The sequence below is a fragment of the Oncorhynchus mykiss genome, chromosome 24 (genome assembly GCF_013265735.2).
Source record: "Oncorhynchus mykiss isolate Arlee chromosome 24, USDA_OmykA_1.1, whole genome shotgun sequence".
In the NCBI taxonomy this organism is placed as follows: domain Eukaryota; kingdom Metazoa; phylum Chordata; class Actinopteri; order Salmoniformes; family Salmonidae; genus Oncorhynchus; species Oncorhynchus mykiss.
Window position 1 is genome coordinate 21,066,327 of NC_048588.1, and position 14,855 is coordinate 21,081,181.

The window sequence follows — 14,855 nt, forward strand, 5'->3', positions numbered from 1 at the left end:
AAAAGGCTATACTGAAGATAACCCTATTTGGTAAAATACCAAGTCCATATTATGGCAAGAACAGCTCAAATAAGCAAAGAGAAATGACAGTCCATCATCATTACTTTGAGACATGGTCAGTCAATATGGAACATTTCAAGAACTGAAAGTTTCTTCAAGTGGAGTCTCAAAAACCATAAAGCGCTATGATGAAACTGACTCTCATGTGGACCACCACAGGAAAGGAAGACAGAGTTACCTCTGCTCCAGAGGATAAGTTCATTAGAGTTACCAGCCTCAGAAATGGCAGCCTAAATAAATGCTTCACAGAGTTCAAGTAACAGACGTCTCAACATCAACTGTTCAGAGGAAACTGTGAATCAGGCCTTCATGGTCAAATTGATGCAAAGAAACCACTACTAAAGGACACCAATAACAAGAAGAGACTTACTTGGGCCAAGAAACACAAGCAATGGACATTAAACTGGTGGAAATTTGTCCTTTGGTGTGGAGTCCAAACTTGAGATTTTTGGTTCCAACCGCAGTGTCTTTGTGAGACAGGTGTGGGTGAACACATGACCTCTGCATGTGTATTTCCCACCGTAAAGCATGGAGGAGGTGGTGTTATAGTGTGGGGGTGCTTTGTTGGTGCCACTGTCAATGATTTATTTAGAATTCAAGGCTCTGGTAGCCACACTTAACCAGCATGGCTAACAGAGCATTCGGCAGAAATTTCACCATCCCATCTGGTTTGGGCTTAGTGGGACGATCATTTGTTTTTCAACAGGACAATGACCCAACACACCTCCAGGCTGTGTAAGGGCTATTTTACCAAGGAGAGTGATGGAGTGCTTGCTCAGATGATGTGGCCTCCACAATCACCCAACCTCAACCAAATTGAGATGGTTTGGGATGTGCCGGACCACAGAGTGAAGGAAAAGCAGCCAACAAGTGCTCAGCACATGTGCGAATTCCTTCAAGACTGTTGGAAAAAAGCATTCCAGGTGAAGCTGGTTGAGAGAATGCCAAGCGTGTGCAAAGCTTTCAAGGTAAAGGGTGGCTACTTTAAAGAATCTAAAATAGTTTGATTTGTTTAACACTTTCTTGGTTACTACATGATTCCATATGTGTTATTTCATTGTTTTGATGTCTTCACTATTATTCTACTAAGTAGAAAATAATACAAATAAAGAATAACCTTGAATGAGTAGGTCCTAAAACTTTTGACCGGTAGTGTAGGTCATAGTCCTTGGACTGCGTCACAGTAATTCTAGTCCCACTAAGCAAATGGTACCTTCCCAACAATTAAAAATACACTATGACAGAGTTATTCATTTGAGTGTGGTGCATATTGTTTAATATTATAGAGGATATGCATGTACTCATTTAGTTCTTACCCAACAACATTCTATCAGTAAAATAATACAAATGTAATAACCAAAAGTCCACATTCAGTTAGTAATTCAAAATGTAAAAAGTAAACATGTATTTTTATTGAGGCCCTCATGAATTGATATAGCACAGTAGATGCATCCCTTTTGTAAAATACTTAAGACATAAAGCTATATTCAGAAACTCAGCTTATTGATACCCCTCCCAATCATATATGTTTTCAATTAACAATAATTTGTATGATTTCATCCTGAGCCAGGAAGCAACCTTCAAGAAATACTGTCAAATCTCCCAAGTGTTCAGTGGAAGCAATTCATTCCTCATCAGCAGTTAATCATCTAACATGAAGGACTTTGGATGATGTTTTATATACGGCACGTTACTGTGAATTGTGATGGGTCACATTTGATACGTTTTATCTCATTCCTTTTTTTTGTGGTAGGATGGAGTAATAAAAAAAAAACAAGTTAAATATCCATAGTGATGCCCCGTCCCGCTGGTCCAGTCCTGTTAGGGGTCAGGCTGCAGAGGTCAAGGGGACCTGAGGGAGTGGCCGAGTCTGCCGAGCTCAGCTGCAGCACACTGGAGGTTACAGCCTTGGGGATACTTCAGGTAGTGATGGTGTGTGTGTAGAAGTGAAATTTAGAGTTTCATTGTCTCTAGTGTCCTTATCTTAAAAAATAAAGAATAATTATCAACAAAGAAAAAAAATCCTCTAAGATGAGCTGCTGGTCATAGGTTCATGCGTAAATGCTCGGGCCTCTTGGCCATGACGGGGTAGGCCTGTTGTTTGAACTGGGACAGGTTGGACCCAGTAGGCTGGCGGATGGGTAGGGGGGCTGAGGCCTCAGAGCTGGCCTGCACATCCATCTGTTCTGGGGGTGACACATACATGACCTGCTCCTGTGGCGACTGGAGACATAGAGAGGATCCGCCGGGCATCAATGGGCCCCGGGGCCACACGTCACCGGCAGAGAACTTGAGAGGGCTGAAAAGGAATAAAGGACATACCCTGACTATGTGGTGATGTGGCATACTCAATGTTGTACAAGATATGTAGGAACAGCTGAAGAGGCTGAAATGACAGAATACCTGACTGGTGTTCTTGGGCTCCCCAAAAACCGTCGGGGTGAGCGGATTTTTGGCTCGAATGAGAACTTTTCCTTTACATTTTCCAGTACTGATGGAGCAACATACGTAAAGCCCTGCAGGAGCAATGACAGAGGGGTTACTGTCACCAGTACTGCCTACCAAGGTATAAGGAGAAATTAAGGTGAATTCTGTCATATCATGATTTTGTCTTATGAGCAAAATTAATACAAACACATATACTACGCGATAAGACAGGTTCCGAATTTATGTGAAACATCACAGCACAGCTGAAAAATATATGGCTTATGGAAATCATAAGAGGGCGGTTTACGGAGATAGGTAGGATGGAGAGTAGCCGAGGGGTGGGTTTAAATGCTCATGTTCTATAATAGTTAGTACTTATACATTATGTTTTCAGTCATATCTAGATGTAATGTATGTCAATGTTGCTATGTAAAAAAAAAGTGTAATGTGTATGTTACAAAATAAATAGCTGTAAAAAATAAAAACATGTCATCTCTAACAAGATATGTAGCAGTCTTACCAGAAAGGCTTGGTTGGCGCTTTCACTAAGCGTAGAGTCGTCTGGGCTGTCTACTGGTGTTTGGCTGGTGAACTTGGAGTCAAACTGGCTCACATCTTCAGCAGATTGCTATGGATACAAGAGATCAGGTATGTTACAGAGTCTAATGCCTTTGAGAGCTGGAAAGGTTGCTTAAAACAAACAGAAGCTCTTCTGCTTACCAGGAAAGGCTTGAATGGAGCCTCCACTTTCCTGGCCAGGAGCTCTTCCCAGTTAATGTGTCGGAAGAAGGGATGAGCCTAAGGGAAGATTAGCAAACAAAATATTATAACAATAGCATTTTAATTTCAATACTTCCCAGTCCCCTATCACTTTTGAACACTTCTATTTAGGGTAATATTTTGTTGTATTGTGATCAGAGGCTAGAGACAAAGTGTTGCTTGCCAGAATGAGGTAGAATCTCAAACTCAAGGTTGAGGTTACATTTGTCTTGGTAGCATCAAGTCACTCCATCCAAAAATGTTCCACTCCTTCTCTTGTTCTCACCTGCACCTCTGTAGCATCTCCAGCCCCTGCTCCAAGTCTTGATGAGGCATTTCTCTTCAGAAGCTGAAAAACAAGAACAACTATAAATACATATGCGATAACCAAAATTAAAATAAAATGGTCAAATATGTTAAACAAATAGTCACCCTTTTCAGGAGATCTCTGGCTTCTTGTGTGAGGTAGGGTGGGAGGTTCAGCTTGCATTTTAAGATTTTGTCAATGGTCTTCTTCCTGTTTTCACCAGTGAAGGGTGGCTGCATTTGAAAAATAAAATAACTTTGGGTCAATACTAGGGCTGTGGCAGTCATGAAATTCTGTCAGCCGGTGATTGTCAAGCAAATAACTGTTGGTATCACACAGTAATTGACCATTAACATATTCAGCAGATCGTTGGAACATCTACATTTCAAAGTCTAATAAATCCATGTAATACCTTCACAAAAAATACACTTTAGACAGGTCTAAAGAAACATGACATGAAGAAAATGTCTATTTCAGAAAAGAACAGCATACTCTGAGTGGTCCTTACGTTGACAAGATGGAGCCGGAGAACAAGGCTGACATTTTACGTATTCCTAACCAATTGTGTTTTTTTTAATAGATTCTTTGCATTGTTTAAATGAACTTGTTTGTACACAATGTTTCTGCTACCATCGCTTATGACCGAAAAACCTTCTGGACATCAGAACTGCGATTACTCACCACGGACTGGCACAATTATTTTTTTCCTTTAACGACTCTGACGTGAATGGCATATTGCTTTCCTGGGAACAGGCCCGCTTTCAAGGAGCGGGACTCTAAGCTTAGGAAAAAAAATCATTCTATGCCCTCCAACGAACAAACAGGCAAAGAGTCAATACAGGACTAAGATCTAATCGTATTACGCCGGCTCTGACACTCGTCGGATGTGGCAGGGCTTGCCAACCATCAGACTACAAAGGGAAGCACAGCCGAGAGCTTCCTAGTGACACGAGCCTACCAAACAAGCTAAATTACTTCTTTGCTTGCTTTGAGGCAAATAACACTGAAACATGCATGAGAGCACCAGCTGTTCAGGAAGACTGATCACGCTCTCCACAGCCCATGTGAGTAAGACTTTTAAACAGGTCAACAACAGAGATGCTTGTTCTAGATCCCAAGAAACAAAGAGATCTTCTGTTGAATCTGAAAATTAATATTAATGGTTGTACAGTCGTCTCAAATAAAACTGAAGGACCCTGATCTCTCTTTTGACGAACATATCAAGACTGTTTCAAGGACAGCTTTTTTCCATCATCGTAACATTGCAAAAATCAGAAACTTTCTGTTAAAAAACGATGCAGAAAATTTAATCCATGCTTTTGTTACTTCTAGGTTAGACTACTGCAATGCTCTACTTTCCGGCTACCCGGATAAAGCACTAAATAAACTTCAGTTAGTGTTAAATACGGCTGCAAGAATCCTGACTAGAACCAAAATATTTGATCATATTACTCCAGTGCTAGCCTCCCTACACTGGCTTCCTGTCAAGGCAACCCTATTACAGGGGCTGAGTCACTGGCTTACTGGTGCTCTTTCATGCCGACCTTAGGAGGGGTGTGTCACTTGAGTGGGTTGAGTCACTGACGTGATCTTCCTGTATGGGTTGGCACCCCCCCTCAGGTTGTGCCGTGGCGGAGATCTTTGTGGGCTATACTCGGCCTTGTCTCAGGATGGTATGTTGGTGGTTGAAGATATCCCTCTAGTGGTGTGGGGGCTGTGCTTTGGCAAAGTGGGTGGGGCTATATCCTTCCTGTTTGGCCCTGTCCGGGGGATGTCATCGGATGGGGCCACAGTGTCTCCTGACCCCTCCTGTCTCAGCCTCCAGTATTTATGCTGCAGTAGTTTGTGTCGGGGGGGCAAGAGCCAGTTTGTTATATCTGGAGTACTTCTCCCGTCTTATCCGGTGTCCTGTGTGAATTTAAGTATGCACTCTCTAATTCTCTCTTTTTTTCTCTCTCTCGGAGGACCTGAGCCCTAGGACCATGCCTCAGGACTACCTAGCATGATGACTCCTTGCTGTCCCCAGTCCACCTGGCCGTGCTGCTGCTCCAGTTTCAACTGTTCTGCCTTCGGCTATGGAACCTTGACCTGTTCACCGGACGTGCTACCTGTCCCAGACCTGCTGTTTTCAACTCTCTAGAGACAGCAGGAGCGGTAGAGATACTCCTAATGATCGGCTATGAAAATCCAACTAACATTTACTCCTGAGGTGCTGAATTGCTGCACCCTCGACAACTACTGTGATTATTATTATTTGACCATGCTGGTCATTTATGAACATTTGAATATCTTGGCCATGTTCTGTCATAATCTCCACCCGGCACAGCCAGAAGAGGACTGGCCACCCCTCATAGCCTGGTTCCTCTCTAGGTTTCGGCCTTTCTAGGGAGTTTTTCCTAGCCACCGTGCTTTTACACCTGCATTGCTTGCTGTTTGGGGTTTTAGGCTGGGTTTCTGTGTAGCACTTTGAGATATCAGCTGATGTAAGAAGGGCTATATAAATACATTTGATTTTGATGATTTGATATGTCTAGTGCAAACCCAACACCTCTCATCACCCCGAGAACATTTTGGTGGCATCATCATGCTGTGGGGATGTTTTTCCATCAGCAGGTACTGGAAAACTGGTCAGAATTGAAGGAATGAAGGATGGCACTAAATACAGGGAAATCTGTTTCAGTCTTCCAGAGATTTGAGACTGGGACAGAGGTTCACCTTCCAGCAGGACAATGACCCTAAGCATACTGCTAAAGCAACACTTGAGTGGTTTAAAGGAAAACATTTAAATGTAATGGAATGTCCTAGCCAAAGCCCAGACCTCAATCCAATTGAGAATCTGTGGTATGACTTAAACATTGCTTTACACCAGCGGAACCCATCCAAATTGACGGAGCTGGAGCAGTTTTGCCCCGAAGAATGGGCAAAAATCACAGTGGCTAGATGTGCCAAGCTTATAGAGACATACCCCAAGGAGACTTGCAGCTGTAATTGCAGCAAAGGTGGCTCTACAAAGTATTGATTTTGGGGGGGTGAATAGTTATGCACGCTCAAGTTCAGTTTTTTTGTCTTATTTCTTGTTTGTTTCACAATAAAAAATAATTTTGCATCTTCAAAGTAGTAGGCATGTTGTGTAAATCAAATGATACCCCCCCCCCAAAAAAAATGTACACTGCTCAAAAAAACAAAGGGAACACTTAAACAACACAATGTAACTCCAGGTCAATCACACTTCTGTGAAATCAAAACTGTCCACTTACGAAGCAACACTGATTGACAATACATTTCACATGCTGTTGTGCAAATGGAATAGACAACAGGTGGAAATTATAGGCATTTAGCAAGACACCCTCAATAAAGGAGTGATTCTGCAGGTGGGGACCACAGATCACTTCTCAGTTCCTATGCTTCCTGGCTGATGTTTTGGTCACTTATGAATGCTGGCGGTGCTTTCACTCTTGTGGTAGCATGAGACGGAGTCTACAACCCACACAAGTGGCTCAGGTAGTGCAGCTCATCCAGGATGGCACATCAATGCGAGATGTGGCAAGAAGGTTTGCTGTGTCTGTCAGCGTAGTGTCCAGAGCTTGGAGGCGCTACCAGGAGACAGGCCAGTACATCAGGAGACGTGGAGGAGGCCGTAGGAGGGCAACAACCCAGCAGCAGGACCGCTACCTCCACCTTTGTGCAAGGAGGAGCACTGCCAGAGCCCTGCAAAATGACCTCCGGCAGGCCACAAATGTGCATGCGTCTGCTCAAACGGTCAGAAACAGACTCCATGAGGGTGGTATGAGGGCCCGACGTCCACAGGTGGGGGTTGTGCTTACAGCCCAACACCGTGCAGGATGTTTGGCATTTGCCAGAGAACACCAAGTTTGGCAAATTCGCCACTGGCGCCCTGTGCTCTTCACAGATGAAAGCAGGTTCACACTGAGCACATGTGACAGACGTGACAGTCTGGAGACGCCGTGGAGAACGTTCTGCTGCCTGCAACATCCTCCAGCATGACCGGTTTGGCAGTGGGTCAGTCATGGTGTGGGGTGGTATTTCATTGGGGGGCCGCACAGCCCTCCATGTGCTCGCCAGAGGTAGCCTGACCTCCATTAGGTACCGAGATGAGATCCTCAGACCCCTTGTGAGACCATATGCTGGTGCGGTTGGCCCTGGGTTCCTCCTAATGCAAGACAATGCTAGACCTCATGTGGCTGGAGTGTGTTAGCAGTTCCTGCAAGAGGAAGGCATTGATGCTATGGACTGGCCCGCCCGTTCCCCAGACCTGAATCCAATTGAGCACATCTGGGACATCATGTCTCGCTCCATCCACCAACGTTGCACCACAGACTGTCCAAGAGTTGGCGGATGCTTTAGTCCAGGTCTGGGAGGAGATCCCTCAGGAGACCATCCGCCACCTCATCAGGAGCATGCCCAGGCGTTGTAGGAAGGTCATACAGGCACGTGGAGGCCACACACACTACTGAGCCTCATTTTGACTTGTTTTAAGGACATTACATCAAAGTTGGATCAGCCTGTAGTGTGGTTTTCCACTTTAATTTTGAGTGTGACTCCAAATCCAGACCTCCATGGGTTGATAAATTTGATTTCCATTGATCATTTTTGTGTGATTTTGTTGTCAGCACATTGAACTATGTAAAGAAAAAAGTATTTAATAAGAATATTTCATTCATTCAGATCTAGGATGTGTTATTTTAGTGTTCCCTTTATTTTTTTGAGCAGTGTATTTTAATTCCTGGTTGTATAAGGCAACAAAATAGGAAAAATGCCAACGGGGGTGAATACTTTGGCACGCCACTGTAGATGTACATATTACCTCAACTAACCGTTGCCCCTGCATATTGTACCGTACACCCCTGAATATGGTCTCGCTTTTGTTATTTTACTGCTGCTCTTTAAATTACTCGTTACTTTTATTTCTTATATATATATTTTTTACTGCATTGTTGGTTAGGGGCTCGTAAGTAAGCATTTCACTGTAAGGTCTACTCCTGTTGTTTTCAGTGCATGTGACAAACGTTTTTTGATTTGATGTTAGGTCCTGATGTGGCTAAGGGCTACACTAGTTCATTCAGTAAACAAGATTTGCTTAGAATTCTGTGGCATTATTTTATAGTATGAAGAATACGGAATGAAATAAATATTTAATCCAAAAGATTTGCACATGCAGCTATTCTGTGTTGAGCGGTTAACAAATAAATAGGTACTCCTATATGCTTAATTTAGAGTTATTAATGTAACTTTAGTTCTACAAACATTAGGCTATAAGTTTTCATTTTTAATATATTGTAAGGCTGCATGATGAGACTAGTACTGATGATTTTTTAAAAGTAACTTGAAAGGCATGAGCTCAGCTTTGGTTTTTTTGCGCAGACTGTACACACTCCAATAGTCTCTCATTCACAATTTGACAAGCACTTGATAATGACTCGAATTTCCCGGCGGCATCCCCTTTTTGGCTGTAATGCACCCTGAAAAAACCCATGCCTTTTGCGGCCCGCAGTGCTGCCTTGTTCCAGTCTACCTTAGTGCTGCGCAATCCGAAGGGCCTCTCACCCACATGGCTCTCCATCACGTGATTGGGTCTTTCTCACAGGCTACAAGTGAAGACAGACACCAGGGACGCAACTACACGTGTCCTCATCCAATTCAGAGGTGTATATTGAAGACAATGGAAGAACTTTCCACATTTACTTTGTCAGCTAACAAGATGAGTAGGCCTAACAAACAGCAAAAGCACTAACCTATGTCAATCTACTATCCCCCATAGTACAAAAATGTACCTATGCTATTGGTCAACTTGACCTTCTGCGCGAGAAAGAAATATTCCAAACATAGTCTGAGAGTTGTGGGATGGGATAGATCCCATATTTATACAACCACTAGCATCAAAAAAACATTTTTTCACAATGTGACTGACCAACAGAACGTTTAGCTTCAAATATTGATAATCTATTACTTCACATTATAAGCGCAGCAATGCACACATGGCAGTAGGCTATAAGCGCGAATGGTCCATTAGCGGGAAAACACCATTATCAAAAAGTGACTGCAAATGCAATTATACATGTACTGCTTTTATTAAAAAGGAGCATTTATATGGTGAAAATTATCTTCCCCAAACTTGAAACTCAGGTGCTGCTTATGTATGCCAGTTAGGCTCTAAACACCTTGTAAAATAGATTAATGTGCTTCATTTTAAGAAGTTATTTGGCCACTTCAGTTGTGATACACGCCGTATCAAAACATACAGGCCTTTAGGGTAGGCTACATGAGGTATGCGACTATGATTAGAAAAAGCTGTAAAAAAATAACATATGCTGATATTATCACCCATCAAACTATTCTGATTTCATCTCGTCTTTACATATTCTAAATAGTATGTGTGACATTTGCTTTGATTTAGAATGGACCATTATCATGCACCTGTCTCAAAACTTGGGCAGCGGGAAAAAATATATAGTAGACCTAGCCTATAGAAAGCTGATGGGATCCTCCTCTTTTGATACATGGCCATCACTCTGTTTCCTCATGCAATCAGAGTGATTAGAGGGACAATAGTGTGCTGAGTACTGGCAGTTAGCAAGTTTGGTAAGCTACTAATGACCATCAGCAGCATCAGAGAGCTTGGAGAAGCCTAATTACCGTGACTAAACGGTCACGTGGAATTTGACTGCCTTCATGACTCGGGACCGCCATTGTGGCAGTAATACGGTCACTACAACACCCCTAGTCAACACCGATTGATTGTAACAGAAGTTGTTGTATTACTACGTCATTATAAACAGAAGTCTATGAAAGAAGTTGTGCACTAACCGCTCCAGTCAGCATGTCGTACATAAGCGCTCCAAGACTCCACCAGTCCACTGCTCTGTTGTGTCCACTTCTCATCAGGATCTCTGGAGCCCTGACACAACAAGTTTTTTTAACACATCTTTTCATGATAGACTGAGGCAGTAACTGAGGCAGTAAATAGATTTTAAAAAATAGCAGCTTTCAACAGATTTACATGAACAACAGGGTGTGTATTTTACAAAGTGTGACTTACATGTACTCTATGGTGCCACAGAAAGTATGGGTGACTGTGCCACCGTGAATGGACTCTTTACACAGCCCAAAGTCAGTCAGTTTCACATGGCCTGGAAAAACACACAATACAGAAACGCTACAGCCAATTTCACTTTGAGGTGGACATGCAGAAAATTTTCTAAATTACATTTCCTGCGGAATAAATTAAATGTTAGTCACATGCGTTGAATATAACAGGTATTCACCTTACAGTGAAATGCTTACTTACGAGCCCCTAATCAACAGTGCAGTTTTTAAAAAATACAGATAAGAATGAGAGATAAAAGTAACAAGTCATTAAAGAGACACAGTAAAAAAAAATAAAAGTGTAATAGTGATATGGGGAATTTGTTTTAGTTAGTTTTTTTAGTTACATATCAATTAAATTTTGGACAATATTATACCAATATTTGACTCCAATTATCAATTTATATTTGTTTGCTACGGTAGGTAGCATTAGCTAGCGCTAGTCAGCAGTACCTGCGCCCAAAATTTGTTTCATCCTATAGCTTGTTTTCCATCTTCTTAAATAGTGAGCCAACAAGTTTTCAGCACTTATTTCCATGACTGATCAAAACTTGCTTTCTCACACTCCGTCTCTCAGCAGCAGACTTAAGGTGAGCAATATTTTTGGAACATCAAATCGCAATACATATACAATTGTGAAAATCGCAATAAATATAGTATCAGCAGCTAAGTATTGTGATAATATCGTCTCATTAGGTCCATGGCAATTCCCAGCTCTAATGTCGAACATGAAGTGCATATACATGCACAAATGTGGATGCATTTACAGCTAATGTAGCATCAAACATTGTCTGCAGTGCACATGATTGCAACTCAGGACATCTGTTGTGACATCTTTTCCCAGCATTACCTTGGTTGTTAAGCATGATGTTTTCAGGCTTCAGGTCTCTATAGATGATGCCTTTCTGGTGCAGATGGCCCAGAGCCATGGAAATTTCTGCCAGGTAAAAGCTGCAGATAAGAAACCACATTTACATTGTACACATACACTGATTTTTACTAAATTATTTTCTGTGCCAGACACAGCCAACACCTGGTAACCTAATCTTAAGTTTACTGCTTTTGTAAATAGCATTTTCCCTTTCACCAACTAACATACTGGTGTAGGTTATTCCAAATATGTGTCTTAATACAGTGGATGTAAGAAAACAGACTGGTATGACAACATTGCCTTTTGTCATCTCTACTCACCAGGCGGTGTCTTCCATAAAAATCCCCTCTCTTTCCAGTTGCATAAACAGCTCTCCACCTGAAAAGTACAACAAAATTCAAACTGAAACAGACATAAAAAATTTAAAATAAGAACAGTGTTGCACAAAATAGTTGTGGGGAGACTACACCAAATTAACTCTTTCACCCATTTAATTTTGAATTCTGACTGACTTCCACATACCATACATTCCAGCAGACAGGAAGGGATGGTGGACAGGATGTAGGCACTATTACATACATTATGGTTAGATGCAATGAGCAGAGGAGGCCCATTAAGTGTTCATGTAAATCATGCAAAGGCCAACGTCCTGTGTGAAACAACAAATTCAGATGATTTGAATCATATTTTTTGTGAAACCATCCCTTGGTCTCAGAATAAGAGAAACCATCTGCATGACTGGGACTGCTAATGTGTAAAGAGATTCAGTCGGACTGCCCAGCTACTCTTGAGCAACAGGAAGAGTGTGAAAAGAATGGATGTTTATCTATCTGCGTGACTCCTGATTTACTGACCGCTGAGGTACTCCAGGATGAGGTACAGCTTGCCCCCCGTCTGGAAGGCGTAGATGAGATCCACGATGAAAGGATGCTTCACTTCCTCCAGAATGTTCCTCTCTGCCTTGGTGTGGGCCGTGTCCTTAGCATTGCGTACAATCATAGCCTGCAAGGCCCCAAAACATTTATGACCATTAGTCATGCTAATACCGCTAGTCTGCCATTCAAAAAGCCACATGATAAAATACACTTCATTATCAGTTCTAGAAATGCCACCACTTTAAAGAATGTGCTAACATTGACTTCAGTGTTGCTTAGAACATTTCTGTTCGAAATTAAGCAATTGGCTTTTCAGGGAATTTTTGCTGCATAGCTTAGGGGACAAATCTTGATGAAGTGGTATGTGACAGCATCTCTCATTAAAGTACATTTCACTGATCAAGCAAAAGCACAATCTATTGTGCAACATCTAATGGACTGAAACAGCTTCTGAAATGCCAAGACTGCAGCAGTGAAGATGGCAAACTACCAAAAACACCAACAGGCTTCAAGGAAAGCCAATATTTGCACAGAAGCAACATAAAACAATGTTTATTTGTCATATTTACTAAGTTTGAGACAAAATTGAGAGACTTGATAAATATGCCTGCTGCCAATTATGAACTAATTGTAAATAAATGTGTCTTTGAATATTATTTTTAGGTACCTTCTTTAAAACCTTCATGGCAAATATCTTCCCCGATGCTGCTCCAGCAACTTTTCGAACTTGAAAAACCTAAAAAAAAAAAGAAGGGAAGAACCAGTTCAACACAATGGGCCAGGCCAAATAATGACAAGTTTGAAATGGAATTTTAATAAAACCTCATAAAAGCCAATGAAAACGCATTTTAAATGGCTCTCAGGGGAACAGCACCGTACCTTTCCATAACCACCCTTTCCCAGCACCCGCAGCAGCTCAAAACACTCTGGCCTGATGTTCTCTTTTCCTTGGTTGACGTTGTCCTCAGATATCTCAATCTTCTCACAGTCGTCCATATTGCTGGGGAAAGAAGTAATGTATGCTCACTGACCGAAGCACGGTACAATTACTGTGACAACTCAACATAATTATTCATCTACCAGGCATCCATAATGCTAAGGGTGAACACTTACAATTCAAAGCCGCTGCACTGGTCCATGAAATCGTTGATCTGAGCCTGACAGAAAATGTCAATTAGAACATTGTAAAAATAAATCTGCTTTATAACTGAAATCACTGCAGAGCCATATAACAGCAGTAGCACTTCATTAGATTCAACAGGAATGTTGATTATATTATTTTTAAAAAGTGTTACATCTTAGATGCAAGGATATCATCTGAAATCAATGCAATGTTAGCTAAAACATTAACTCAACATAGACCAACATGCGAGAGTATACCATCATGTGAAAGAAGGTTAAATTCAAATCTGTTTTGTTCACATTTCAGAACCCTGGATAGAGGATCTTGAGTTGTAGACTGCTTTTTTTGTATCTCGACAGCTTTGGAATTGACCCCAAACTTAGATTTATTTTGTTATGTTTACAAATCTTTATGGAGATAAACATTTTACACCCAAAAAACATGTAACGTGATATTTAGTGTAGCCCAAAATCCTTGCCAATGGGCACTGAACATGAGATGTTCAATAGAGTACGAAATGTTTATGATAAAATGGTCATTCTTGGTAGCTAACTGTCAGAGCATGAATAGAGTTCGTTCATACCATGTAAACTGTAAACATGGCCCTATACAGCCAATTTACTAGCTAGCTATCACAAATAGTTCACAGGTAGGTCTATTAGAACGGCGAATGTCCACTATAACCAATCATTAAATCTTGTCCAAATTGGGATTTGCATGTGTCCACATAAGGACCTCCAGTCCATATTGTTCCAAACTGCAGAAGTACCAAAATAAACTGTTGCACGACAGCAACCAAAGCACGCTTGCCTTTGCTGCACATTGTCTAGCAGGCTTTAAAATATAATATTCAATATTCGCATAAAGTATGCAAATATATGATTTGTATAACTACTATCTCCCAACAGCTGAGAACAAGTGACAGCTCATGAGTGTTAACTGGCTGATCTGTGGCTAGCTAATGTTAGAAGGCTAGCTTGGAGCGTTGTCAAAATTGGGCCTAAAGCATTGGCAACAAACCAAGACGTCGGGCCTATAGCTAGCTAGCATGGCTATCAGCAATTACATCGAACACTCGTGCAACAATACCCGACAGAATCGAGAAAATTACCTCCTCGAGCTCATCTTCGGAGACATTTTCCTCCGGCTGATCCAAATCGATGTCGAATACACCCGCCATCAATGCTTTCGTTCAGGTTCAGTCGGTGAGAATAGCTCGCGCTCATCCGCCTCATGGACAAACACACATCGCCGCCGCCATAACCGGCTACTAAACAGAGCATGCGCACCACACAACCAACCAAGTGAAGCGCCGATATGACAACACTG

The 14,855-nt window shown here is 41.8% G+C and overlaps 1 protein-coding gene across 1 annotated transcript; it reads right to left on the minus strand.

The window, feature by feature from the left end:
* Window positions 1-1,319: 1,319 nt before the first annotated feature.
* LOC110503989 (ribosomal protein S6 kinase beta-1) lies at window positions 1,320-14,838 on the minus strand. Its single transcript, XM_021582705.2, has 15 exons — window positions 14,638-14,838; window positions 13,517-13,560; window positions 13,283-13,403; window positions 13,071-13,139; window positions 12,383-12,530; window positions 11,849-11,906; window positions 11,508-11,608; window positions 10,611-10,701; window positions 10,379-10,469; window positions 3,679-3,786; window positions 3,533-3,595; window positions 3,208-3,285; window positions 3,008-3,115; window positions 2,464-2,576; window positions 1,320-2,359 (listed from the first exon to the last, which is right to left on the minus strand). Exons 1-15 carry the CDS (start codon window positions 14,704-14,706, stop codon window positions 2,104-2,106), a joined length of 1,518 nt encoding a protein of 505 aa, XP_021438380.1. The 5' UTR covers window positions 14,707-14,838; the 3' UTR covers window positions 1,320-2,103.
* Window positions 14,839-14,855: the final 17 nt, after the last annotated feature.

Bases quoted from the DNA above. Each gene is read 5' to 3' on its own strand.
- LOC110503989 (XM_021582705.2), bottom strand. From the start codon at position 14,706: ATGGCGGGTGTATTCGACATCGATTTGGATCAGCCGGAGGAAAATGTC. The intron at 10,702-11,507 runs GTAATGCTGGGA...GTGTTTTTCCAG, and splicing joins CATCATGCTTAACAACCAAG to GCCATGTGAAACTGACTGAC. The intron at 3,286-3,532 runs GTGAGAACAAGA...ATCTTCCCTTAG, and splicing joins GAGATGCTACAGAGGTGCAG to GCTCATCCCTTCTTCCGACA.